This window comes from Fukomys damarensis, unplaced genomic scaffold (genome assembly GCF_012274545.1).
Source record: "Fukomys damarensis isolate Sample0158 unplaced genomic scaffold, DMR_v1.0_HiC HiC_scaffold_23, whole genome shotgun sequence".
NCBI classification, from domain to species: Eukaryota; Metazoa; Chordata; class Mammalia; order Rodentia; family Bathyergidae; genus Fukomys; species Fukomys damarensis.
Window position 1 is genome coordinate 11,550,991 of NW_022900935.1, and position 26,578 is coordinate 11,577,568.

At 53.5% G+C, this 26,578-nt stretch overlaps 1 protein-coding gene across 1 annotated transcript in view; it reads left to right on the forward strand.

The window, feature by feature from the left end:
* Ece1 (endothelin converting enzyme 1) overlaps positions 1-25,009 on the forward strand; it is a 38,016-nt gene extending 13,007 nt beyond the window's left edge. The window contains exons 3-17 of the mRNA XM_010626025.1: positions 91-212; positions 1,348-1,494; positions 2,465-2,530; positions 3,421-3,612; positions 8,845-8,987; positions 10,404-10,518; positions 12,959-13,069; positions 14,278-14,376; positions 14,907-14,984; positions 16,045-16,148; positions 19,830-19,940; positions 20,375-20,442; positions 20,618-20,808; positions 22,808-22,903; positions 23,512-25,009. Of these exons, the coding sequence (XP_010624327.1) occupies positions 91-212; positions 1,348-1,494; positions 2,465-2,530; positions 3,421-3,612; positions 8,845-8,987; positions 10,404-10,518; positions 12,959-13,069; positions 14,278-14,376; positions 14,907-14,984; positions 16,045-16,148; positions 19,830-19,940; positions 20,375-20,442; positions 20,618-20,808; positions 22,808-22,903; positions 23,512-23,688 (1,820 nt within the window). The 3' untranslated portion in view covers positions 23,689-25,009. The remainder of the gene's footprint in view (positions 1-90; positions 213-1,347; positions 1,495-2,464; positions 2,531-3,420; positions 3,613-8,844; positions 8,988-10,403; positions 10,519-12,958; positions 13,070-14,277; positions 14,377-14,906; positions 14,985-16,044; positions 16,149-19,829; positions 19,941-20,374; positions 20,443-20,617; positions 20,809-22,807; positions 22,904-23,511) is intronic.
* Positions 25,010-26,578: the final 1,569 nt, after the last annotated feature.

Genomic DNA, 26,578 nt, shown 5'->3' on the forward strand with positions numbered 1-26,578 from the left:
CAGCACTATAGATTGAACCCGGGGCCTCGCACATACTTGGCAAGTGTTCTACCACTGAGCTATATATTCTGCTGTCACTTATCATTCTAGAAAATTCCACCGCCAGCGTGAGTGAGGCAGAGAGAAAGGCCCAAGTGTACTACCGAGCATGTATGAATGAAACCAGGATCGAGGAGCTCAGGGCCAAGCCCCTGATGGAGCTGATTGAGAAGGTGGGTCCCTGGGGCAGGCTTGGCAGCTCCTCCTGCCTGGCCCCTCTGGCTCTGTCCCAGTTCTCGGGCACCCCGGGGGCTTGGCCACCCCACACTTCCAGCCGCCACTCCTGCCAAAACGAGGCGCCTGTCTGTCTGCCGCGCATGTTGGGCTGCCCTGGCGAGTGTACATCTGTGTGGCTGGCACTGTCTGTGTGTGCCTGTGGGGCCGGGTGTCAGCATTTGATGGGGATGGCTGACACCGTGTGTCTCTTGGGGCATCTGTGTTGGGCACAGGGACCGCGTTCCGGAAATACTTCTGTCCGGTACTGCTTCCTCCTTCACACACCAAGGGGCGTGTCCATGTGTGCGGAGCGGTGTGTGTTGCTCCAGAGAGCCCAACAGAGTCTCGGTCCAAGTCTCGGTGAGGAGGGCCCTGTCACTCGAGGCCTCTCCTCACACATGGGCAGCGGAATGACTCCTTCTTCTGGGTGCATCCCCGTCAGGCCTGGGCAGACCTGAGGAGAGCTGCCTACGGCCGGCCAGCCTGCTCGGGGTGTGGGACAGAGATGTCTGAGCGAGTTTTCTGGGTCCCCATGCTCCCTCGAGGGCCCTGCCTCCTAGCTTGTCCACTGGAAGGCCTTGATGTACAATTGGTGGCCACAGGCACTGGGACTGTCTCAGTCCATCCCGTCCGGTACAGGCCTCTTGTACCTGTGTGTGCCAAGCCAGGGAGGATTAAAGAGGTTACAAAGAAAAGCCCCAACTTTGAGAAGGACTAAAGATGACCATAGTTGAACCTTTTTCAAAATATGGAGCCTTTTCCCCTTATAAGCACAGTTGAATTTGTGTCTGAATAGTAATTACATCCGCATGATTCAGTGTTCAAAAAGTAAACAGTATAAGGGGCAAAGTCTCTTCCTGGCCCCTTCCCAGCCACACCAAGAGCAGTGCCACAGACTTATGACCTCAATCCATGAGGCTCCAGATCAGGCCGGAAACCCCGGTGAGGACCGTCTCTGTCCCTCGCGCTGGACACTCTAAGAAGCCAGACGGCTGCTCCAGGGTCCCAGCACGAGGTGACTACAGAGCTTGAATCTGCATACCGGTCTCCCAGCCTCCTCATCCCCTCCCTGCCTGCTCTGCCTCCCTGCAGCTCGGAGGCTGGAACATCACAGGTCCCTGGGCCAAGGACAACTTCCAGGACACCCTGCAGGTGGTCACTGCCCACTATCGCACCTCACCCTTCTTCTCCGTCTATGTCAGCGCTGACTCCAAGAACTCCAACAGCAACGTGATCCAGGTGAGGGGCCTGAACCTGGGGAGGACAGGGCACGACCTCTTTCTTCTCAGGTTCAGCGAGCACCGGCTGGGGTGGTGGTGGCCCTGGGGGCAGCACGGGTTCTGATCCCTGAGCCTGGCTTCTGGCAGCCCCCAGCCTTGACGTCTTTGCAGGCCCCAGAAGTGATGTGAGACACCAGTTCCCTGACACAGCGGAAGCCACCCCAGCTCCCCACTTCAGCCTTTGGCCATCGTGGCTCTGTTTAGAATAATACTGAAGCTGGGCGAGGTGGAGCACGCTTGTAATCCCAGCAGTCAAGGAAGCTGAGGCAGGAGAATAGCAAATTCAAGCCCAGCCTGAGCAATTTAGCAACTTCTGTGAGATCCTGATTAAAAATAAAAGGTAAAAAAAGGGCCGAGGGTGTAGCTCAGTGAGAAGGCCACAGAATCCTTGTCACACACACACAAGTTGTTGAATCCATGTCTCCCTGGCAGGGCCTACCCCAGCCTGCGGATCAGCACAAAGAGGGGCTCTTCTGAACTGCAGTCAGAAAGGCTGAGTTCCCAGTCCATCTTTGTCAGTCACTTGCTGTGTGGTATTAGGCAAGTAGCTCAACTTCTCTGAGCTACAATTTTCTTATCAACCAAATGAACTGTAATAGCACCGAGATATTTCAAGGTGAGGACAAAAGGCTCCAACAGTAGCTATCGGGAATTAACCCTCCCTTACCTGCCCAGCATTCCAGGAGTCCTTTATCAGCACTGTCTCCTTGAATCTTCAGTTCAGCTCTGAGGGTGAGGTATTATTTCACTGTCTGTCCCTTTCCTGGGTGGCTCATCGTTGACTTCAGCTACCAGCTTGTTCTGCTGGCTCCTGAGCTGGTCCTCTGGTGCCACGGACCACATGCTTCCCGGGCAGGCAGAGGGCACACAGTGGGCACCCACATGGCGACATGCAGGAGACTCCCCCTTACTTGGGTCTTCTTCCCCAGGTGGACCAGTCTGGCCTGGGCTTGCCCTCCAGAGACTATTACCTGAACAAAACCGAAAACGAGAAGGTGAGTGTGCTCCGAGAGGGGTGGCTCGGGCCCCAGCAGCCTGCCCCGCCGTGGTCTCCTCAGGGGTCCACCCCAGCACACTTCAGGGAGCACTAAAGTCCCTTCCTGAGGAGTGACAGGCGGTCCCAGGTAGGAGAGGCTGCCTACCACCGGCTGGCTGGGTCAATCCAGGCCTCATGGGCACAGAGAGAGGGGATAGGTGTCACTGTCCCATGCTAGAGCGAGCTGCCACCACTTGTAGGTGCTACACCTTTGTGTAGGACACCTCAAGTCCTCCCAGTAACACTGTAGCTGCTGGACGTCTCAGAACTTTATTGCCCCGCCTGTCATAAGGGTACTACTTTTACCTCGACTTTCACAGAGGAGGAAATAAGGCTCAGAGATGCTGGGTGACCTGTTCAAGGTCACACAGCCTGGAAGTGGTGAGACTGGCATTCTTGTCCAGATTCACAACCTCCCTTCCACTCAGGCTGCCCCTCGCGACGCCCCAGGAGCCCCTGCCCAAGGCTGGCTCACCTGTCCACTCTACTCCAGCCCCTTGTACTGAGCAAGTCCCCCCTGAGTGCCTGGTGCTAGGCAGGCGGTGGTGAGGAGACCAGCCTGGTCCTTTCCCCTGGAGCTTGAGATCCAGTAGGGAAGATGGACACTGCTTAGCTGGCCACCACTAGATATACAACCACCGCTGTGAGCAGGAAAGGTCTGAGGGTGTGGTCTGAGCAGTTTAGCAAAGGTGCATCCCAAGGACAGAAAGCTGGCCTAGAGCGAGCACTGAAAGATGCCAGTGACTGGCCCACCCGGGGACCAGCAGGTTCCCTGGGTGAAGTGCAGCCCCCGGCCCAGTGGGCAGCAAGTAGCAGCCACAGACCAACCAGGGGTGCTGGGTCCCACAGGTGCTGACCGGATACCTGAACTACATGGTGCAGCTGGGGAAGCTGCTGGGCGGGGGGGATGAGGACGCCATCCGGCCCCAGATGCAGCAGATCCTGGACTTTGAGACGGCGCTGGCCAACATCACCATCCCGCAGGAGAAGCGCCGGGACGAGGAGCTCATCTACCACAAAGTAACGGCTGCTGAGCTGCAGGTACCTTGAGCCCTGCTGCCGCAGAGGCTTCAAACGGGCCCTGCACGGGTGGGGGTGGGGGGCTTTGCCCGCTCATCGGATCTGTGAAGCCGCCTGTGAGGGAAGGGTTGTTATGCCCACAGCACAGATGCCACACTGAGTCTCAGGGCAGTCAGGTCACCTGCTGGAGTCGGGACTAGCCAGACTCCTTCCCCACACGAGGCGTTTGCCTGGAGTCTCCGTGGTCGTGACAGTGATCACTCCCTCGGGGAGCGCCTGCCTGGTCAGGCTCAGAGCTAAACAAACGTGGGCTGTGGGCCATCTCCGCCTCTGCCTTCTCTGGGCCAGGAGGCTAAGTGACATGGTCAGGGTCCAGGCACCGAGTGGCGGAGGAGAGGAGCTGCCTTAGAACGCAGGCTTGGCTTAGCAAACCTGTCCCGTGGACAGCCCAGAGGTGGAAGGGAGGGAGGCAGACCTGCGCCTCTGCAAGGGTGGACAAGCGAAGCTGCCCCCTGGTGGCTGCTTGGGCCTTGAGGGGCCCGAGGTGACCGCCTGTGTTTTCTTCCCTGTGTTATCTCATGCCACTGTCCAGCCCCAGGGTTCTCAGGGCCATCAGCAGGGTGGTCTCTTCTGGCACCTGTTTCTGTCATCAGGAAGAATGCTTGGCTAGGGAGGAAGGACGCCCTTCCTGGGCTGTGGCTCTGCTGACTGTCTTGCTTCTCTCCCTTCTGCACTGCCCAGGAAGAGCACCAGGTCCTACCCTTTCCTCCTCCTCCATTTGACAGATATCAGAGCCAGAGGCTAGTAAGGGAAAGTAGGAAACAATCTCAGTCTCCCTGCAAGTGCTTTGGGCAAAAGCAGCAGGGCCCTGGGGCCAGAAGGGGTGAGAGCTAGAGGGGCAATGACAAGTGCATGTCAGCCGAAGGTGTCCCAGGAGGAGACACAGTGCCCAGAGGCCTAGAATGAGACCAGCGAGCCTGTCTTCCTGCTGGTGCCAGCTGCCCTGCAGGTCCTCAGGGAACCAGGGTGCCAAGGCCAAGCGGGTTGTTATGGAGATCTGTAGCCACTATCGGGTACCATCTGGCACTGTTTTTCCGCCCTGAGGCCACAAGGTTGAGGGAGATGCTATTTGTGCAGCGTAATTTAGTTTGCTGCAGCTGCGCGGATCTCAGAGTGAGAGATCTCCCTGGCCTCCCAGTGGCCGTGATGCTGGAGTTCATGCCCAGAGGGGTGAAGGTGGCGCAGTAGCAGAGCACAGAGCCCCCTGCGGCCACCAGGCTCTGGCCGCAGGGCCCATTCCCCATTGCTTCTGTGCTCCACTTTCCTGGAAGAAAGGAAACGCTGTGCCTCTCTCCGCACCGCACTGCTGCTGGGGAACTCAGCAGGGGCAGCAGCCTGCAGGGTGCCAGCCTGAGCGCAGAGTCAGAAGACTGCTCTGGCCTCTGTGCATCTCACTGTGTGACCTTGGGCAGGTCACATGATTCACCCCTTCGAGCCTTGGCCTTCGTGATAAAATTGGCCTTTGCTCGTTCACTCACACCTGCTGTGTGTCAGAACACGGAGCCTGTGAGACATAACTGCCCTCCCAGGGGACAGCAGTTCTTCACTATAAGTCACAGGGTCTTGGAGAGCTGGAAAACTCGGGTATGTTCCCCAGGGAAAGTAGATTTATGTGCATTAAAAAATATATATATGTCCAACATGTAAAGAAGTCATGGCTCCCTGAAGCCTGGCATAAGAATCTTGGCTTACCAGCCACGCCTGGTATTGCACGCCTGTAATCCCATTAGTCTGGGAGGCTGAGGCAGGAGGATTGCAAGTTTGAGCCCAGCCTGGGAAACTTAAGTGTCTTTGTGAGACCTTGTCTCAACTTCTTTTTTTTTTTTTTCGTACCTGCAATTGAACTCGGGACCTTGTGCTTTCAAGGCAGGTGGTGGAACCACTGAGCTAAATCCCCAGCCTGTCTCAAGAATTTTGTTTAAGTGTTTTTTTTTTTTCTTTTTCTTTTTTAAGGGCTTGGAATGTAGCTCAGTGAATTTTTTTTTTTTTCTTTTTCTTTTTTAAGGGCTTGGAATGTAGCTCAGTGCACAGGCCTTGGGATCAATCCCCAGTACCACCAAAAAAAAAAAAAGCAACAACAACGAAAAACCGCCCAGGCACAGTGGTACAGGCCTGTGATCCCATCACTCCAGAAGGCTAAGTTAAGAGGACAGCAAGTAATTCAGGCCCAGCCAGACTCTTGTCTCAAAGTTTTAAAAAAATTTTTTGGAAAGGGTTAAAGATGTAGTTCAGTGCAAAGGCCCCCAATCTTCACTACTGAAAAACAAAAAATCTCTGCCTGTCCTAGCCTGCTCACAGGGCAACAGAAGGTTAAGATGAGGCAAGGGGTGGGGTTGTACTTTGTAAACCGACACGGGCAATAGAAGCATAACACTGGTCATCATCATCCCCTCATGATCGGTGTTGTGGGCCAGCTTCAAAATTAATTAGAAGCCAGGGCTTTGGCTCAGTGGTTCCGCCGCCTGCCTCACAAGCGCAAGGGCCTGAGTTCGATCCCTGGTACCAAGAAAATTAAAGTGGGGGAGTAAAACAAAATTATTTAATCATCGCACTCTGGGATGGAGAATGTCTCATTCTCTGGTAGCCCAAGATTTGGTTTCCTTTCATACTCAGGGAGAATCAAAGAAAGACACCCAGGCTACACGGTATGTTTCTAGGCTCACCATCCTGGGGTGCAGAATGGTCCCAGGCCATGCCCAGCACATCCTGAATGCAGAGCCATGAATCAGACGTCCTTCCAGTGCTCTGGGCACCTGCCCGCTCCTTTCTAGGACCTCCCACTCCAAAGGCTGTTGGACCCCTCTGATGCCTCCGCTTCTCCTGCTAAGATGAAACCCCAGAGCACCCTCCTCTTCGCTGCCGTTCCTAAGCTTCTTTGGGTCGGTTGCTGCCCAGCAGTGCTCCTTGGAAAATACCATAGAGCTCATCCATGTGCCCCAGAAGATTTGAGCTGCGACCTAGTCACATTACAGCAGCCCTCTCCACTGAGATGACATGTGTTTAGGTTAGGAGTTCCCTATAGCAATAGAGATCGAAAGTGTGAAAATCCTGGTATTTGACACTCATCTCAGAGCCCGTAGGGGTTTCTCACCATGCCACCCCCATTCCCTGCAGCTTATGCAGCTCTGTGAACTGTGTACACAGAGACATTCTGTAAACATTTCTGTTTGCAGCCAGCTGATTCTCATTGTTGAGCCTCCTTTAAAGATCTCTCAAGCACAGAGATAGGAAAGATCAGCCTGAGGGTCACCGCTGCTGGAAAGAAGGCAGAGAGGACCTGCTAGGGACAAAGGAAGCTCAGGGATAGCGGGTGAGCCAGGCTGAGAGGCAAAGAGCAGTCCACTCTAGAGTCCCCACTGCAAAGAAAGATTAGACCATGGCTCTACCTCTCAGAGCTGCGTCCTGCTGGGACCCCATGCAGGCCTGCTCACTCCCAGCTCAGGCTCAGGTCGCTGCTGGGCAGTCAGGGATCCCACTACCTCCAGCCCTGCAGGTACTTAGCAGTCAGCCTGGGGGGAATACTCACCTCCCCATAATGCAGATCAGCCCCCACTCAGCTGGTTGTGACTTCCACCAGCACCAGTGCCTCTGGGAGCTGTCCCCTCCCCCGCCACTCTCACCTGTCTTTTGTACCTCAATAGCTGAGGTGCCCTTTCCAGCCCAGGAAGAGTGGCCTGGGGTGTAGCCTGACTGGCAGAGCACATGCTCAGCATGTGCAAGACCCTGTTTTCGAGCCTCTGGACCACCGGAAAAATGAACCCAGAGACAAAGAACCCTGAGTTTTAGACCCACAGTGTCCAGTTAACCATGGCCTGGAGAAATTCACCTTTCCTTGTCTGCAGATTCAGCCTCTGATGGGGGGTGGGGAGGCTTAAGGCCTCAGGGTTTCCCCAACAGGCCATGGGTTGATCTGATGTTAGAGACTGACTTTGCATTATTTTCCCCATAGGTTTCAAATGCTTCTCTCACGTCCTGTATTGTTTTTACATTTTGCCTTCTTTCAGGGATCACAGGACACAGTTTGAAGTTGGTCAGGCCCAGGGCCGCTCTAACACATGACTGTAATGGCTAACACTGACAGATTGCTTGCTAAAGGACAGGTGCCCATCCAAGCGATGGATGTTTTCAGGCCTCTTTGCCAAAATGCGGCATATGTAGCCTTGGAAAACCTCACATTCTGTAAAGTTGCACACTAAACATAACAGGACTGGGGGAATGTACAGAACGTGGGGAACTGAGGCTGGAGGCTTTAAGCCTCTGCCTGAGGATGTTTGCTACATGAAATGAACCAGCAACCAAAGGACAGATGCTGTATGGCTTCACTTGTGTGAGCTTCCCAGTGTTTTCACATTTATAGAGATTGAGACAGAAAATAGACTGCTAGTTTGCAGGGGACCTGGGGTGGGGGTGAGAGCAGAGATTCAGTTTTGTTTTGTTTCTGCAGTACTATATATATTCCAGCCCCTTTTTTATTTTATTTGAGATAAGATCTCACTAAGTTGTCCAGGCTGGCCTTGAACATGTGATCCTCCTGCCTCAGCCTCCCAAAAAGCATAGCTTCAGTCATTTTAAAACACCTCCCAGGCCTGCCATGTATGCATGGGCTGAGCTGTGGGCTTCTCCCTCTTGCTGCAGGTTTTCTTTGACTTCAGTTTTCCAGCTCACAGGTCCGGGAAGCATCATGTGCAGACCGCAAAGTTTATACTTTGTGCTGCTCTCCTTCCTGATGTACCCCCTGCTACAGAAGTCCACATTAAGTAGAACAGACGGTGCTCGCTGCTGTGACCCACTGCCCCGTGTGTGGGTTCTGTTCCTAAAGGGCTCCCATTCTAGATGAGATGCTGAGGCACAGAGGGGCTCATTAATCCTTCTCAAGGGTGCACAGCAGGAAGCGAGGGAGCTGCCAGCCAGGCAGCCTGGCTCGGGATCCTTGACTGCGAGAGACCTGCCTGAGGCTCAGCCTCTTTGTAACTTGTGAGGCACACAAGGAGGGTCTGGTGAGCAGGGCCAGGTGCCATGCACCACTGCATCTCGCATGCGTGGCATTCGGGCAGCCTCTGCCGGCCTCCGCCCTGCTCTTTCTCCTTGTCCGAGGGCAGAATGCACAGTGACGCCCCCTTCTGAGGAGTGCCCCAAGCCCGGGCACTGTGGGCCAGCAGCCCGGCCAGCGTCACCTGTCTTTTTCCCTCTCAGACCTTGGCGCCCGCAATCAACTGGCTGCCCTTTCTCAATACCATCTTCTACCCCGTGGAGATCAATGAGTCTGAGCCCATCGTGGTCTACGACAAAGAGTACCTGGAACAGGTCTCCGTCCTCATCAACAACACCGACAAGTGGTAAAGGGACCCGGAGGCCTGGGGCGGGCGGGAACAGCGGGTGACAAACTGAACCTGGGAAGTGGGCTCTGGATGGGCTTTTATGAGGGGCAGAAGGGCATCTTGGTTACAGGCACAAGTTCAAGTCCTGGCTCTTCTCCTAGCAGTGTTACAGCCTTGGGCAAGTTCCTTATTCTTTCTCAGGGCCATTTCCTCATCCATAAAACGGGGCTGCAAATAGCACCTACTGTTAGGGCTGCTGTGAGGATTAAGTGAAATAACCCCCCTCACACAAAGGATTTTAACACCATGCCTGAGTCAGAATGGCACTCATAAATGGTAGCTATTGTTTTTAGTTAATATTTTTTATCTTTTTTTAAACTGTCAGACTCGGTTTCATTGTGTAGGCCAGGCTGGCCTTGAACTCACTATGTAGCCCAGGTTGGCTTTGAACTTGAAGATTCTCCTGCCTCAGCCTCTGGGATTACAGACATGTGCCACCACACCCAGCATGATATTTGTTAAACTTTAAAGACTTATACAAATGTTGAGCATCACAGAAAAGTGGGAAAAAAATTTTAAATTGCTCAGAACACTACTCTGGATCACATGGGATGTTTCTGTTGAAGGTGCTTTCTAACATGTGGTTCGTTCTCTTCTCACAGCATTGTAGCTAGATGTATGTGGTCTGCTTTTCCCTTGATTTTATCACAAGCGTTTTCCCTGTGTCCTTCTGCACATATCTGTTTTGTGGTGTACATACAATCTTTTCCTGCCCTGGCGTCAGACATTAAGGTTGGTCTCAGTTGGGGCTGGGCGTTCGCTGTAGTGAGCATCTTCATGCTGAGGTAATTTCTTTGCAAACTCAGCAGCAGCCATAGTTAGGTTGCCTGTGCCCTGGGCTGGGGCAGGGGGAGCTGTCATTCGGAGAAACTTTGACCCAGCTGGCTAGAGCTTCCTTTCCTGCCTCCTCTGCGCCCCCCTCTGCCTCTCTGGCCCTCTGGACCGGCCATCTCTTAGCTGTGGAAAGGAGCCTCCTCCCCACCCTGCGCTGTAGCACACACCAGGCAGCAGACTCACAGTCCACAGAAATAACATTTACTGACCACCGATGCTATGCAAGGGACTGCACTAGACATCGAAGGGTTGTCATTTTGTGTTGTGTTGGGTGCAGTGCTGGGCACACAACCCAGGGCCTTGAGCCTGCTAGGCAAGCGCTCTACGTCCCGCTGAGTGGCATCCCAGCTGGGACTCTCTATGGCGGAAGACCCAGTCTTCACCCTTCGGGGTCTTTCATTCCCTGGGCTTGCTTAGAGAGCAGCGACCTGCCACGCCCTGGCAGCCTGGATCAGAGCCTGGGAGACCCCTAGTGACTAGCGAGGGAAGGGACTCACAGGGCGTTTCGGTGTCAGTGGATCTCTCGTCCCCTCTCCCCAGCCTGCTGAACAACTACATGATCTGGAACCTGGTGCGGAAAACAAGCTCCTTCCTTGATCAGCGCTTTCAAGATGCCGACGAGAAGTTCATGGAGGTCATGTACGGGACCAAGAAGGTGAGCCTGGTACTCCCTCCCATGCGCTTGCTGAGCACCTACTGTGCACCGGGTGCCGGCCCGCGTGTGTCCTTGGGGAGTCTCTGTAGCTCTCTGAGCCTTAGTTTTCTCATCTGCAGTTGGGATAGTTCCTGACCTCGTCTCACAAGACCCTTGTGAACAGCCTCTGTTTGGGAAAACTCACATTGTGTCCTGTGGCAGAGTACAGTGCTCACTGCAGGGGGCACAGAGCTTGGCGTAGGGAAACACCATGGAACTTGGGGTCAGAGGTTCTAGAGTGAAGCCTTCTCACCGCACAGCCCTGGACAAATCACCGCAGTGAAGCAAGGGCTCTGTCTTCTCATCTGTATAAGGGAGAAGTAGTCCCTGCCCAAGTTACTCTCCAAGTGTCAAGTCTGTCCCAAGGGTCAAAAGCTCTCTGCCCTAGCTATTTATCATCAGTCACTATCTGTTCATGAACTGCCAGCTCCAGCAGAGAGGAGGGGCCTCCACTCTGAACCCCTCTCCCCTGTCCTTGCTTAGTGGTCCCTGTATTACAATGAAAAGGAGGATAAAAAGGGAAATACAGCAAGTTCCAGGCAGAGAAGACTGGCTGGTCACTCCTTATCTTCCCAGAGATGGCTTCCGGTCACCTTGAGATGATGGCTTACACACACACACACACACACACACACACACACACACACACACTCCTTTCAGAGGATTTTTCTCATAGCCACTTATTCCCTGAGTAACCCCTGCAGGTAAGTGATTTAACCCATCTGTACCCCAGTTTCTTTATCTGCAAAAAAGATGACGAGAATGCCCAGCTGCATGACTGTTGGGAATTTCCCACCGGAAGGGGCCAGCACATTACGGTAACACTGACACCCTCGCTGTCAGTACTGTTTGCACCGTGATGGGTGTGGTGTGTCTGCCTCTCAGTCCTGTGGAATTCTCAAGGACAAGCCTACAGTTGCTTCGGCTTTAGTTTGCCAAGACCCGGCCCCATCATAGCACAGTGGAACGGCCCAGAGAATGAATGCGTGGGTGATGATTGAGTCTAGACACAGATGCCCCAAAGACAGCAGATGAGATGCACAGGTCAGCCTGGAGCCCCACGGAGCCTCAGCCATGACCTGTGTGGCCAGATCCTGTGCAGATGTGTCCAGCTGTGGAAGGGCAGGCGTGAGCAGAGGGGGAGGCCTGCTTAGGGACATACGGTTGGGAGAGCTGGAAAGAACTTGGGGAACTGCACACAGAGTCGGCTACACTGCCCACCTTCCTTCTCTCTTGTCCAGAAGAAATTTTTTCAATAAGACTGAATTTACTAACCATATATACTGTATTGAACTGTGCAAATATACAATGAGTTTTGACAGATGAAGTTACCCATGTAGCCATTACCCAAGATAGAGAGCGTGACCTGCTTACCTAACATCCTCCAAGTGGAACGTGCTCTCTTGTGCCCCCTTGCCACCAGTCCCCTTGTCCCCTAGGATGTGATGTAGGTGGGTGTAGACAGAATCATCCGCTGTGTTCCTGGCTGCTCATGCTCAGCATAAGTGTGTGAAATTTACTCATGTTGTGTCTGTGAGTAGTTCATTCCTTTCTGCTGCTATGTCAAATGTTGGTGTATAAAAATACCACACTGTGTTTATCCATCTGTCTGCCGATGACATCTGGGTTGTCTGCGCCTTAGAACTGATAGAGTCCAGCTGCCCTGAGCACCGGAGGGTGCCATCCTGCTCCCTGGGGCTGGGAGGGCATCAGCTGTCCCTGCAGCAGGAAGGACTTACCGAGCAGGGCCACCACTGGCTGCTCATGCTGTCTGTGGAAGGGTGGCACATGTCACAGTGTGTACCCCAGAGGCACCCTTAGACTCATTTCCAGGTCCCACAGCAGTGTCCTGTGGACTCATGGGTGAGAGCAAGGAAGAACCGACACGTGGAAGCCTTTCTGGGGAGTTTCCTGTCACTCGGGTAACTGCCCAGTGTCCTGCAGAGGGCAGGACAAGGCAGGGGTAAAGAGGGTGTTTTAGTTGCTTTCTTGTTGCTGAGCTATAATGCCTGACACCCACAAGTCTGCACCAGTGGGCCTAACCCACCAGTGAGTACCACATTCCCGAGATCCAGTCACCTCCCCAAGTCCCCACCTGTGAGCACCTCAGACTTTGGGGGGACATCTAGTTGTGGAGTTGGGCCTTCTGAGGTCTCCCCCACCCCGCACAGCACTCTTCCCCTGCAGTGGGACCCTAGACCGGTGAGTACCCTTGCCGAATTTCTGTTTCCTCATCTGTCCAGCGGCCCATGAGCCCTGCCTGCCAGAGGCGTTTTGATGGCCCAGTAGCAGTGGGTCGGAACTCTGTCTCCCTGAAGTTCTGGAAAGCCGCTACCTCCAAGACAGAGAGAGGTTGGGAAAAGGATGGGGACCCAGCGACCCTTTCCCTCGTGTTTTCCAGACCTGCCTTCCCCGCTGGAAGTTTTGCGTGAGTGACACGGAGAACAACTTGGGCTTTGCCCTGGGCCCCATGTTTGTCAAGGCGACATTTGCAGAGGACAGCAAGAACATAGTAAGTGCTCCTGCGTGGACACAGCCCGTGACATCAGTCCTGCAGGGGCCCCAAGGACCTGATGGCCCTCGATCTGGTCTGCTCCAGGCCAAGACCCCAGGGTCAGCCTTAACTCTGAGGTCTGTCTTCTCGAGGTGTGGAGGACCTGAGGTACTCCTTCCTACTGGCTCCTGTCATTGAGCGCCAGGCCCACTGTCCATATTACCTAACTTGACCTTCCCGGTGACCCCACAGTGCCGGTACAGCCCCCTCTTATCTCCAGGGCCAAGAAAGCCCCGGTGAGAGGATGTTGATGGAGCAGCTCTGGCCCAGAGGGTGACCTTTTTCTCGCTCTGCGGATAACTGGCTCACTCTGACAGGCCAAGGATCATCCTGGCTAAGCACCACCGAGAAAGACCTCAGCTCCTGGCCTGTCACTGGCCCTGTCACTGCCCTGCTGGTGACCTGAGCGTTGTTCTCACCTCACAGGTGACACGGAGGTGGGGCTGTCCCTCTTGCAAGGAAGTTAAGTTAGATTCTACATATAATGAGCACTTGGCAAGGCATACGGTTCTATTTACTAAGTGGCAGCTGTTGTGGCTCTGTTAGTTTTTATTGCTGAGAGTATGGATTGCTCAGATGTTACTTGTAATCAGAAGTTAGCAGACTGTGACTTGAATCTGTTCACCACTGGCCTATGAGCAGCTGTGGAAGAATCTGGGCTGACATCGGCTGGCCAGAGCCCTACTGCTCTTACTGCTGTGTGGCTCTGCCTTGACCTCTGGAATCTTCCACCTTCTGTCTCGGCCGCAGCATGGGCACCCTCCAGAGCTGCCATTTTTTCCCAGTGTGAGCTTGGCATTTCTGAAACTGCTCCTCAGAATCGAGCGCTTAGATACTAAAACTCATTCTGTCCAGAAGGAATTCTGTGGTCCAAGAGAAGCTACGTTGTTGGCCGGAATCCCATTGCACCTTACCACATGAAAGGCTTCTGAAAAGTCCCACAACAGAGACTTTTCCTGCTTCCCCGTTATTTGATTACTGTTTATGGAAGTCCAGCCCAGTCTGGCAAGAGGTGACCCGTAAGACTTGGTTCGGAAACATGGCAATGGCTGCCCTTTGTGTTCTGAGGCCTCGAGCTAAACCTGAGTTTTAGCCTGTGGCGCAGCGTCGTCGGCAGGGGTCGCCACTAGGTCGAGGCCAGTGCTCAGCCCTTGTTGTCCCCTCAGGCCAGTGAGATAATCCTAGAGATCAAGAAGGCGTTTGAAGAGAGCCTCAGCTCCCTGAAGTGGATGGATGAGGACACCCGGAAATCGGCCAAGGAGAAGGTGAGGCTGCAGCTGCAGGTGTAGAGGAGGAAGAGACACAGGGATGCCGTCCTGCCTTGTGAACTAGGTCTAGCGGGGAGGGGACATCCTGAAGTCCCAGGCTGCATAGTGATGGTGTGAACGTGTCATGGCGGGAGGTGTGCACGTGAGAAGCGGGAGGGGAGCAAGGGGCTGAACTAATCCCTCAGGAGCCCCCTCCTGTGACAACTGCCCCGCAGAGCAGAGCCCTCTGGGCCCAGCGCCCTTTTCGAGGCCCCTCCTCTCCACACGAAGTGTCCGACACACTGGGGACACATCAAATCATAGCAGCTTCTCTTGGGGAAGTGACCTTTAATAAGATACCGCGTAGGCGGGGGTTAGGTGAGGGCAGAATCCCTTCAGGAGGGTGCTGTCCCCCTTCCCCTCTGTGCCTCCCACCTCTCCTGTCTCCCTGGCCTGACCCCGAGCCTGGAGCTGTAGCTCTGCCCACCCCACCCCGCATCCCTGGGTGCTCACATCCTCCCTCGTGTGTGTCCCCCGCCCCCGTCTAGGCAGATGCCATCTACAACATGATAGGCTACCCCAGCTTCATCATGGACCCCAAGGAGCTGGACAAAGTATTCAATGATGTGAGTGGCTTCTACCTTCCCCTTCGCATCCCAGATGCCTACTTGGGAAAGGGGAAGGAGGGGCTGGGGCTGGAAGTCCCGGGAACTGCACTGGGCAACGCGGCAGTGCCCATGCAGAGCCCATGCGGTGGAGCAACTGGACACGGCCAGCCCCCTGAATGGGTGGAGATTAATGGAGGGCGGGCCAGAGGCGAAGCTCAGTGCAAGTTTAGCATCCCTAGGGATGGGTTCCATCCCTAGCACTACGAGAAAGAAAGGGGAAGACAGTGGGAAGGAGGGGGAAAGAAGGGAGCGGAAGGGGAGGGAGGAAAGGGAAGGGAAAGGAAAAAGAAAAGGAGAGGAGGAGAAAGGCGGCTACAGATCCTACAAGGTGCAGGAAGAGTGAACGGCCCTAGTACTTCACAGTGCAGGAGAAGGCGTAGGCCCTCACACGGCCTGCTCCCGCCCCAGAGGTGCCTCCTGTCTCTCGGGTCCTTTGCCAACCCTCAGACAAAACTTGGGCCTCTGATTTTTACTTTGAATACCAGCAGGAAAGAGAAAGAATAAATCCCAAGTGCATTTTTAAGCTTAATTTAGGCAACGAGCATAATTGCTGCTGGTTAGAATTTAAATGGATTGTGGTTTTGCCCCAAATGATAAAGTTTGGTGTCTTCTCATGATTGAAATGTGTGAATTCAGGCATTTCTAAAATTATAATAACCTCTCATCGTGGTTACATTTAAAACCTAAGAATATTCAAAATATTAGCCAGTGCGGGTATGGAATGGGTCTATCCTGATTCTGTTGGACAGCACTGAGATACTTCCGGTTCTTGCCTAAGGCCCAGTGGCTGCTGCCAGGTGTCCCAGTGACACTGTTGGACACTACGTCCTTGAAGGGATGAGGGAATGACAACCCCAGCAGGGTGAAGGCTGAGGGAGGGGTCCCAGCCAGCAGCGCTGAGGACCCTCCCGCCCCCCTGCCTCTGGCCTGCAGACCCGTGGCATCTGTTTCCTCAGTGCTAGGAAGTGCACCCTGCCCAGACATGCTCCGACCCGTGTCTCTATTTCTCTTTTTCCAGTATACCGCAGTTCCAGACCTCTACTTTGAGAACGCCATGCGGTTTTTCAACTTCTCGTGGAGGGTCACCGCCGACCAGCTCAGGAAAGCCCCCAACAGAGATCAGTGAGTCCCCAGGCCCCACCAAAAGTGTGCTGCTCCCCACACACAGGGACATCCAGTCATGAGAGCCTTCTGAGGAGTGGAGACTGTGGTTAACCCACTTTTCAGATGAAACCAGAAGCCAACGTGAGTCCCAGCCTGGGGCTGCTACAGGCCTGAGTCTACATCCCCAGGACCCAGCCTGTTGGCAGAGTGAGCCAGGCTTCTGCTGCTCAGTGTACCTGACCCCATGTGCCAGCTCTGTTGGCCTCGGCATTCAGAGCCTTCTTTTCATTGTCTGCAGAATACGCTAGAAGGAGCTGTTCTGGGGCAATGGTGACAATCCAGTGTGAGAACTTCTGGACAGGCCTAGGCTGAGAGGAGGCCTCCCCAAGGACTGGGGTCCCCTGACTTCTCAGGAACAGGAGCGCTGCCTCCTCAGGGACAGGTCTCCCACAGAGGCCTGGGAAAGGTTCTGGATGGGTCCTGACAATGCCAGCCCTGAAATGTCATTGGGCTCAGCATCCCCTGCAGAATATTTTCAGAAACCACAGTCACCTGGGCCAGAGATGGAGCTCAGTAGGGTACAGAGTGCTTGCTTCACCTTTGTAAGTCAGAGTGGTCTGGAGTGATACCTGAGGTTTTTTGTTTGTTTGTTGGGTTTTTTTTTTTTTTTTTTTTTTTTTTGGTACCGGGGATTGAACTTGGAACCTTGTGCTTGTGGGGCAGGCGGCAGCACCACTGAGCTAAATCCCTGGCCCCCTGGGGTTTTTTTTTTGTTTTGTTTTGCTTTTTAATATCAGGTAAGTCAGTTGTAGTCAGCCCAAGACTAGGCCTCACTTTGCAAATCTTATTGAAAAGTGAAGCAACTTCTCTTTGCCTCTGGCTCCCCCTTGTGGACAACAATACTGAAAATTTCTCTGGTTTTTTTAAATTTTAATTTAAAATTTCTTACTTAAATTTTGCCTTCTGCTGGGGGCAGTGGTACACACCTGTAATCCCGGCTCCTCTAGAGTCTGAGGATTGCCTGGGCCTATGAATTTGAAATCAGCTTTAGCTACAGAGTGAGACTTTACCTCAAAAAAACTTTTTTTCCTTTACTTGTATCCATGATTATTTAAATGTAAATATGATGTCTCAAGTTTCTCAGTATTTTTTGTTTTGTTTTTTGAGATGAGTTCTCACTAAGTTGCATAGCTGTTCTTGAACTCAGGCGTAAGCAGTCCTCCTGCCTCAGCTTCCCAAGTAGCTAGAATCACCTAGCACATTTCTCCCTCCCTTTTTTTTTCTAATGGTACTGGGGATCAAAATTGGGACCTTTGCAAGGCAGGCAGCAGAACCACTAAGGTAAATCCACGGCCCTGCATTTCTCAATATTAATATTTTTATGTTCTTTTGGGGCATTCCTTGACACTAGAGGAGACAGGGTGATTGTCTGTGTTCTTGGAGAAAATGTTATTTCTGTCTTCCTTCCTCTCTGCACCAGAAAAATAATGGAAATGCCAAATATTTCATTACATTGTGCTGTTAGTTTCAGACTTTTTGGTCTGCCCTTCTATATCCTTAAAAAATTGAGCCAGGAATGATAGCTCACGCCTGTAACCCTAGCACTTTTGAGCCTGAAGCAGGAGGATTACTGTGAGTTCGAGGCCAGCCTGAACTATATAGTGAGACCCTGTCTCTAAACAAACAAAAAAGAACCCCATAAAGCTTTTTTTGTTTATGTGGATTACATTGACTTTTATGAAAAATATTTCCTAAACAAAATTTAATGAAAAGACATTGTTTTACTTTTTGAAAACTTATGTCATATATCAGCTGAGAGTTGAGCCCAAGGGCAAGCAATCTACCACTAAGTTACACCCCTAGCCCTAAAAAAGTCTTTGGGCCAGGGATTTAGCTCAGTGGCACTGCACCTGCCTCACAAGGTACCGAGTTCAATCGCCGGTACCAAAAAAAACACTTTTTTTTAAATGGTACTGGGGATTAAATCCATGAGTGCTGTATCACTGATCTATATCCCAAGACCTTTAAATATTTTAATTTTTAAAAATTTTAAGACAGTGTCTCACTAAAATGTCCAGGTGAGGCTCAAACTTGCAATCCTCCTGCCTCAGCTTCCGAAGTAGCTAGAATCACAGGTATGTGCCACCACAACCATGTGAAAAAGGTCTGTAAGCACTGGGAATTGGTTAGAGTTGTGATAACTAATACAGGTGTTTCAAATATTAACTTTCGAATGGGTGCAGTGGCACACACCTATAATCCCATCCCTGGAGAGGCTGAGGCAGGAGAATCACCTTGAGTTCAAGGCTAGCCTGAGCTACATAGTGAGATGCTAACTCAAAAATGTTTTTTTAATTCAAAAGTTTTTTAAAAATTAACTTTTTTTTTTCTTTTTTTTTTTTGTACTAGGGATCAAACTCAGGACCTTGCAATTGAGAGGCAGGCGAGGGCGCCACTGAGCTAAATCCCCAGGCCCTAAAAATTAACTTTTCATTTGAAACTTCAGATTTTTTTTGAAACCTTAAACATTTACCATTGGCAACAAATCATTTCTGGCATTTTCCTGGAAACGATAAGCCCACTTTATACATTTTCAAGAAAATGTCTGTCCAGTATCCAAGGCCAAAATTTTAGTTTGTCAGTCATCCTAAAAGTACAAATGGTACAGACAGAGGTGCCGTGTGTGTATTTCCCTCTTGGCCACACTGAATATTAATTGATTTTTTTTGGGGGGGTTACCAGGGATCAAACTCAGGACCTTGTGCTTGCAAGGCAGGCAGTGGAACCACTGAGCTAAATTCCCAGTCCTTTTTAATAATTGATTTTTTTTTTTGGTACACTGAATATTAAAAAGTCTGTATTCAAAGGTCCAGATTTAATGGAATTTAAAATCATGCTACATCATCCAGGGTGTTCTGAGTGAAAATAGTGTATTGCTTTTGTTCTGTTCGCTGTACTAGGGATTGAACCCAGGGCCTTTACACTAAGCTAAATCCCCAGCCCTTTAAAAAAAAAAATTTTTTTTTTTTTTTGAGACAGGCTCTTATTAAGTCACTAAGTTGCTCAGACTGGGCTCACCCTTGCAAACCTCCTGCTTCAGCCTCCCAGAGTGCAGGGATTATAGGTGGTTTTCCCTGGAGTGCCTGCTGGGGACAGACTCAGGACCACTAGGACCTGCCGGGACCCCTGCCTGGGCTCCAGCAGCTTTATACACCATTGAGTGAATGTCAGCATCTAAATGTTCTTATGAAAATAGTTCGATGTCGTGGACCCACTGCAAGGCTCTTGGGGACCACATGCCCCACTTGGAGAATTGCTGGTGGACGCATTTTAAGCCTGACAGGGAGGCCTGTTCCATATGCGATGGGCTGTCTTGAGCCTCGATGTTGTACCATGGGATTTAACCAGTCCCTTATTCATGCACAGTCAGGTGTTTCCTGGTTTCCCCTCCCAAAGCAGTCTGCTTTGGTTGTCCTTGCACTTGGGTAGCCTGGGCCTGGGAAACCCACATTTTTCTTTTTTCTTTTCTTTTTTTTAATACCGGGGATTGAACTCAGGACCTTGCGCTTGCGAGGCAGGAGTCGGCACCACTGAGCTAAATCCCTGGCCCAGAACTCACATGTTTACGGTCCTTATACAGGCGTCCCCACAGCACCCAACCCTAGCCAGGCCTGACATCTGGCCCCGCTCTTGCTGCAGATGGAGTATGACACCCCCCATGGTGAACGCTTACTACTCCCCTACCAAGAATGAGATCGTGTTTCCGGCCGGGATCCTGCAGGCGCCGTTCTACACCCGCTCCTCGCCCAAGTAGGTATCTCTGGTGCTGTGGCCCCAGTTCCTTCCCAGCCCTTGGCCCAAGCCAGACCCTGTGTGCGTGTTCACCACTCAGACAGCCAGTCTCACGGAGCCATCTGTGCCCAGTGGCCCAGGTGGCCTGGCATTGAGAGAGGGTTCAGAGGAAACGGCTCCTGCCCCCCCCCGGCCCAGGGTCTCCTGGCTCAGAGCAGGGTGGGGTCGGGTGCCCCAGTGGGGGAGACATTGCTCTTGACAGTGTTTTACACAGTGAGAGCTGGGGACTTGGGAGCATCCGGGCACCGTCCCAGAAATGAAATCTGCACAGTCCTGGGTACGAATCCCAGCTCGGCTGTTGGATGACCATGTGGCACTTGGGCAAGGCGATGGCCATGCCCAGCTGTTACCTCACCCAGCTGTGCCTCTTCTGTGCCTCTCCCCACCCCCAGGGCCTTGAACTTTGGTGGCATTGGTGTTGTCGTGGGCCACGAGCTGACACACGCTTTTGATGACCAAGGTACGGGCTCTGCGGGGTCCCCTTCAGACAGAGCCCATGGGCTTCCTCATCCCCTGCGGAGGCTGCGCCTGCCACATGGTCCTGGGATGGGGTGGTTGCGTGAGCCCCTTCTCACTGGGCCCTGAGAGGCCAGTGAGGAATAGGGGTCCCACACGCCTCCCCCGGTCCCACGTAGGACGGGAGTATGACAAGGACGGCAACCTCCGGCCCTGGTGGAAGAACTCCTCAGTGGAGGCCTTCAAGCAGCAGACCGAGTGCATGGTGGAGCAGTACAGCAACTACAGCGTGAACGGGGAGCCGGTGAACGGCCGCCACACGCTCGGCGAGAACATTGCCGACAATGGCGGCCTCAAGGCAGCCTATCGGGTGCGTGAACCCCCTGCGCTTCATAGAAACCCCAGGAGAGCTGCAGCGGCACTGTGTGCCTCAGTTTCCCCATCGAGCAGTAGGTGTGGTGGGGTCCTGTAGAGAGCAGACGGGGAAAGTGGCTGGTGCCGAGCTCAGCGGGTTTTCAGCCTGCCTGGCTGAGGCGGGGAAGGGCTGGCCTGGGCCACCTGCGGGTTCTTCTCTCTGCCGGGAAGCCACCACCATGGAGTGCAGCAGGGGCCTGGAAGGGAACAGGACACTGGATGTGAAGCCAGTTCTGGGTTCACCTCCTGAGCACCTGTTTGCTGGCAGTGCACACCTGACACTTGTGCCCCTGGATCACTGTGATGTCAAACCAGATGACACAGACACAGGCCTGGAGCAGAGGCACTCAAAGATGCCAGCTGAGCTGGAAGGAGAGGAAACAAAGGCCATGAGTGGGCAGTATCTGTCAGAGCAGCACCAAGGTTCCTCCTGTGACAGCCAGAGCAGAAAGACCTGTCAGGCATGATGGGTCATGCCTGTGAGTCCAGCATTTAGGAGGCTGAGGCAGGAGGATTACTTTGAGTTCGAGGCCAGCCTGGACCACGTAGTTTGGGGCCAGCCTGAACTACATCAAGAGGCCCTGTCTCCAGGAAAAAAAAGCAAAAACAAAAAACAGGACAAAGTAGCTGGGCATAATATTACATGCCTATAATTCTAGCAGTTGGGAGGCTGAGGCAGGAAGATTGACACAAGTTTGAGGCCAACCTGACCTACATCGCAAGATGCTGTGTCAGATAACCACAGAAAACAGGACAAAGTGATGAAGAGTAGCGGGTCGGGGAGGAGAGCTGGCTTCCCAAGGGAATGACATTTGACAAGAGGCAGACGCAGCTGAGGACATAGTCTCAGCAAAGAAAGAACAGGTGCAGAGGCCATGAGGAGAGGCCAGTCTGGCTCATTCACAAACAGGAAGAAGGGCAGAGGGCAGAGAGGAAGGAGTGTGGGGGCTGGGACTGGGGCTTTTCAGCCTTGTTGCTGAGGACAGGGCTTGGATTCCATTCTGTTTACAGTGGAGAGCCCCTGCAGGGTCCCTAAGTAAAAGAATGACATCATCTAATTTATCCTTGAGCAAACCCATGGGCCAAGTCCAGTCCTCATCCTGTTTTCATAAAGTTTTGGGGGATTCAGCTCTGCTCGTTTGTTCACAAATGACCTGTGTGTGGCTCCTTTATGCACTACAAGAACAGAGTTGTAGCGAGTGTGGTGGCGCAAGCCTTTAATCCCCACACTGTGGGAGGCTGAGGCAGAAGGATTGCAAATTTGAACCAGCCTAGGTAGTTTAGCCAATTAACAAGACCGTGTCTCAAAATAAAAGTCAATAAATAAAAGGACTGGGAAAATAGCTCAGCGTAGAGATGCTGGGCTCAATCCCAGGAATGCAAACAAAACAAGAGCGAAGCTTAGTGGATGCTGCCAGGATTAGCCCATGGAGCTGAAAGCAGTTACTCCACAGCTCTCCCAGAAGTCTGCCAGGGCCTCCTGTAAAAGGCTCCCTTAGGTTGCTGTGTGGGAGGGCATCGGTCTGAGTCCGAGAGACCAGGAAAGGGGAGCAAGGGGAGTGGTGGAAAGGGGTCAGATTTGGGATGTCTGCTTTACCTGAGAAAGAAGAATTGAAGAGGAACTGTGGGGTTTTTTTAGCTTGATGCTATGATGGGAAAGCTGTGTGTGTGTGTGTGTGTGTGTGTGTGTGTGTGTGTGTACTCAGTGTTCTGTTTGTGCCACATCAAGTGTGACACATTGTCCAGCTTGGGAGCTGAATATGTAAATCAGGGAAAGAGGCTAGAGCCAGAAGTGTAAATGTGAGAGCCGCCAGCACCGAGGGTATTTTAGGCCACGGGGCTGAACATGAGCAGGGAAAGCAGAGGGCTCCCCTGGGCAGCCCTGCCCGGCTCGGGTGCACCCCCCACCCGCCCACCATGCTGAGCGGCAGCCCAGACTCTGCTCCCTCCCCCAGGCGTACCAGAACTGGGTAAAGAAGAACGGGGCAGAGCAGACGCTGCCCACGCTGGGCCTCACCAACAATCAGCTGTTCTTCCTGGGCTTTGCACAGGTGAGTCCTCAGGAAGCAATGCCGGCCTCAAGCACGTTCTGCCTTCATGTGGTCCAAGAGCTCTGGAGCCCGTGGCCAGTTTCTGCCTGCCACGCTGACCGCAGGACATTCCCTGGCAGGCAGGCTTCTGGCTCTCAGAGGCTCAGGGAGAGGCCGAGAGCACTGATAAAAGCGTCCAGTAGGTGATTGCCACGGTCCATTCTGGTTCTGGGATTCAAGAAATTTCTTAAACTGAAGATGCATCCATCGTGCTGTGCCTTGAGTTGGCATTCAGCTGACGGTCTTCTCTTGGCACCCACAGCTACCAGGCCGGTAGACAGAGTTTCTTTTCCCAGAAATACAAGGTTTTCATTTCAAGAAATCCAGGGTTTTCAGGCAGAATCTCCTGTACAGATGAAATCCAAGGCAGATGTGTCAAACAGACCCCGCTCTGGCTGGGCGGGGACACAGCTCGGCAGCACCTGCCTGCGTTAGGGAATAGGTCTGGGGACATGCTAGCCACCGGGCAGGACCAGGTGAGGGGCTCACTCAGCTGCTGTTATGATGGGGCCAACCTGGTGGCCTCAGGACCTCGCAGTGACCCCAGCTTCTCCCTGTCACTCCCGCAGGTCTGGTGCTCGGTCCGCACGCCAGAGAGCTCCCACGAGGGCCTCATCACCGACCCTCACAGCCCCTCCCGCTTCCGGGTCATCGGCTCTCTCTCCAATTCCAAGGAGTTCTCAGAACACTTCCACTGCCCACCTGGCTCACCCATGAACCCGCATCACAAGTGTGAGGTCTGGTAAGGGGCAAAGCTCAGGGAGCCAAGGCGGAGGAGGGGAAGGGGCCAAGGACAAGTCCTGGGGACAGGGCTGCCAGTCTGCCCCTCCTGCTGGCCTCCAGGGCACTGCCCAGCCCCCTTTCCTACATGGAGGGATTGTAGCTGTCACCTTGCTGCCCGTGATGGACACTCTCAGCATTACCTAAGATTGATCCCCGCAAAGACCTATCATCCTGGGCGTTTGTGCGCCAATTTAGCGACTTCAGGTGTCAGGCTGGTGTCTGCCAGGCCTGCGCCCCACATCGATAAGGGCGGTGGGACACAGCCCCTCGCCCACATCCAGCGCCAGACATACCACAAATACCACTGTGTCGTATGCTTTAAAGATATATTTTTAGGGAAACTATTTTTAAACATTATGGAATACACTGGAAATCTTCAGGGAAAATGCATTTAAAACACTTTTTTTTAAGGAAAGGATCGGTATATTTATTATGTTCTGTTTTTTTTAAATAACCTGTGGACAAAGCATGTCCCCCACTGATGTACCCCTCACTTTGAGGCTGGGCAGAGGAAGGGACCCGCCAGGCCGCTGAGCAGGTACCCAGATAGAGCCGCCTCAGCCCTTGGATATGGAATGCAGCTTCTGCCCTCAGCTGCACAGACAGGAGACTGGGGGCCAGGCAGGGGGGGAGCCAGCTGGGACCCTGCTTCGGACACAGCCTGCGGGAACCCCAGCAAGGAAGGTCTGATCCCCACTGCTACAGTGGGGGATTAGTGGCTGCGGCAGAATGAGGCCAGGTCAGAGCCCTGTAACACAGACTGAGAGCGTCTGAGGACCCCGGCGGGCTGATCCTCCCCATCAGATGCACTGCCGTCCATAGATGTCCACTTCCTGTCCTCCTGTTGGTCTCCCCATTTCTGTCCCAGGGACCTGTTGCCTCTCTGTAGCAATCCTCCCATCCCAGCCACTGCGGGGTCTGCCTTGCTCATCCTCTTTCCAGGGGAAAGAGAAAAGGGGCATCAGCTCTTGTCTCCTGCAAGGTCTAGACCCTCCCTCTGAGCTGCACCCCTACCCCCACCCAGCCTGGCCTGGCTCCGGGTCTGGGTCTGGGTCACTAGTGCCTTATTATTGAGCCTGCAGCCCCAGGTGCCACCAAGGAGATAGCCCTGTCCCGGAGCCCTTAGCCTCCTCAGTGGAGCCCCCAAGTGTCCTGACTGGAACCCCCCTTCCTGGTGCCCACTGGGCCACCCCTCCCCACCCCCAGGGCAGTAGCTCTGGAGGTCAACAGTCAGCCACCCTGAACTCACCGTGAGCTCCAGCCATGGAAGCCCCCCGGGTTAGATCAAGACAGTACCTGGAGCTGGACGCACTTCTCTCCTTTGGGGTGCTGTTGGCCAGAAGAGGCTATAAGGAGAAGGTCCCCCAACCCCATGCAGCCAGCAGTGTCAGGGACCAAGAATGTCATCCCCTCCCTGAAGCTGCAGCTTCTCCAACTGGAGATTCCTGGGCTCCGCTGGTAGAGCTCAGTGTGGGCCCAAGACATGCTGAGGGGAGGCTGGCCCCAGGACAGGTGGGCCACTCTCAGTGCCCCGGCCAGGGCCCCAAGGAGCTGCTAGCTTAGGAAGCTAGGCTTCTTGCCCACGAGGCACAGACAGCCCTGCCAGCCTTGGGTCAGCCTCAGAGCCAGGACAGGGGGTTGGAAGCAGGCTTATCCGAGGCCCCGGGCACCATCAGAAAGTTCAAGGCCTGACAGCTCTTCAGGGGAGAAGCAAGACAGGAAACGGGAGGAACTGGAGCCCAGTACCAGCCACACAGGAGTGAGCCCTTCCCAGCCCCAGTCCCCTCTGCACCTCCTCTCCCTCCACTTTCTGCCTTCCCCATGGAGGGGGCGGTCCGGAAAGTGTCAGCACTGCCACGGAGAAGCCAGTGCCATTGTGCCCATTGTTCAGGGTGTGCGGGAGGGGGGGGGCAGCGGCCCCGGGGTTGCTGGATGCAGAGGCAACTGCACAAAGCCCCACCACTTAGGTCTGGGAGCCTCTCTAAGCTGGCCGCTCTGTGGGTCCGCAGACAAGGGGTTTGGAGCTGGGAATCTATTTTTTGTATTAAGTTTCGTGCTACTGTAGTTTGGGTGTGGCACTATTGTAATTAAAATAAAGTACTTGTACCAGGGCCTCCAGTCTGGGTGTCTGTCCTTCCAGGGTGGGTGGGGCCACAGGAGAGCCCCAAGCCAGCGCAGAGCTTCCCCCAGGGCACAGGTTTTCAACACTGTTGAAGCCTTCCTGTTCCTGCCTACACCCACCCAGCCTCTCCTTTGTGGTGATGCTATGTGAGCGCCCCTGCTGGTGAGAAAGAGACTTAGCACTGCCTGGGCCCGAGGGGCCTCCAGGAAAAAGTTAGATTTCCTTGTCTTGGAGCAGAGGAGTTTCCAGATCTGAGGCTTGGGACAGGTGGCAGGAGTAGGGACATTCATAGAGGTTCAACGAAGAGCTTTCTCCTGGACTTGCACCTGCTCTCCCCTCTGCCTAGAGTTTTCTCTTCTGACTTCTCTGACAAACTCCTAGCCATTCTTCAATGCCCAATTTGGCATCACCTCCGGGAAGCCCTTCTCATGTCCCGGTCCAGATAGATGGGCTTACCCACCTGGACACCTGGACCTCCTAGCAGAGTATGAGTTTCTAGGGCTTGCACAACACACCTCCTGTGGTGCCGGAGGCTAATAGTCCAAGATGGTGTTGGCAGGGTTGGTTCCTTCTGAGGGCTGTGAGGGGGGGTCTACTCCGTGTCTCTCTCCCAGCTTCTGGGGCCTTGGTGCCCCTCTGCATCCCACCACTGCCTCCACCTTCTTGTGGCCTCAGCCTATATGTCTGTGTCCAGATTTTCCCTTTTAGCAAATTAGGGAGTATTACAATCC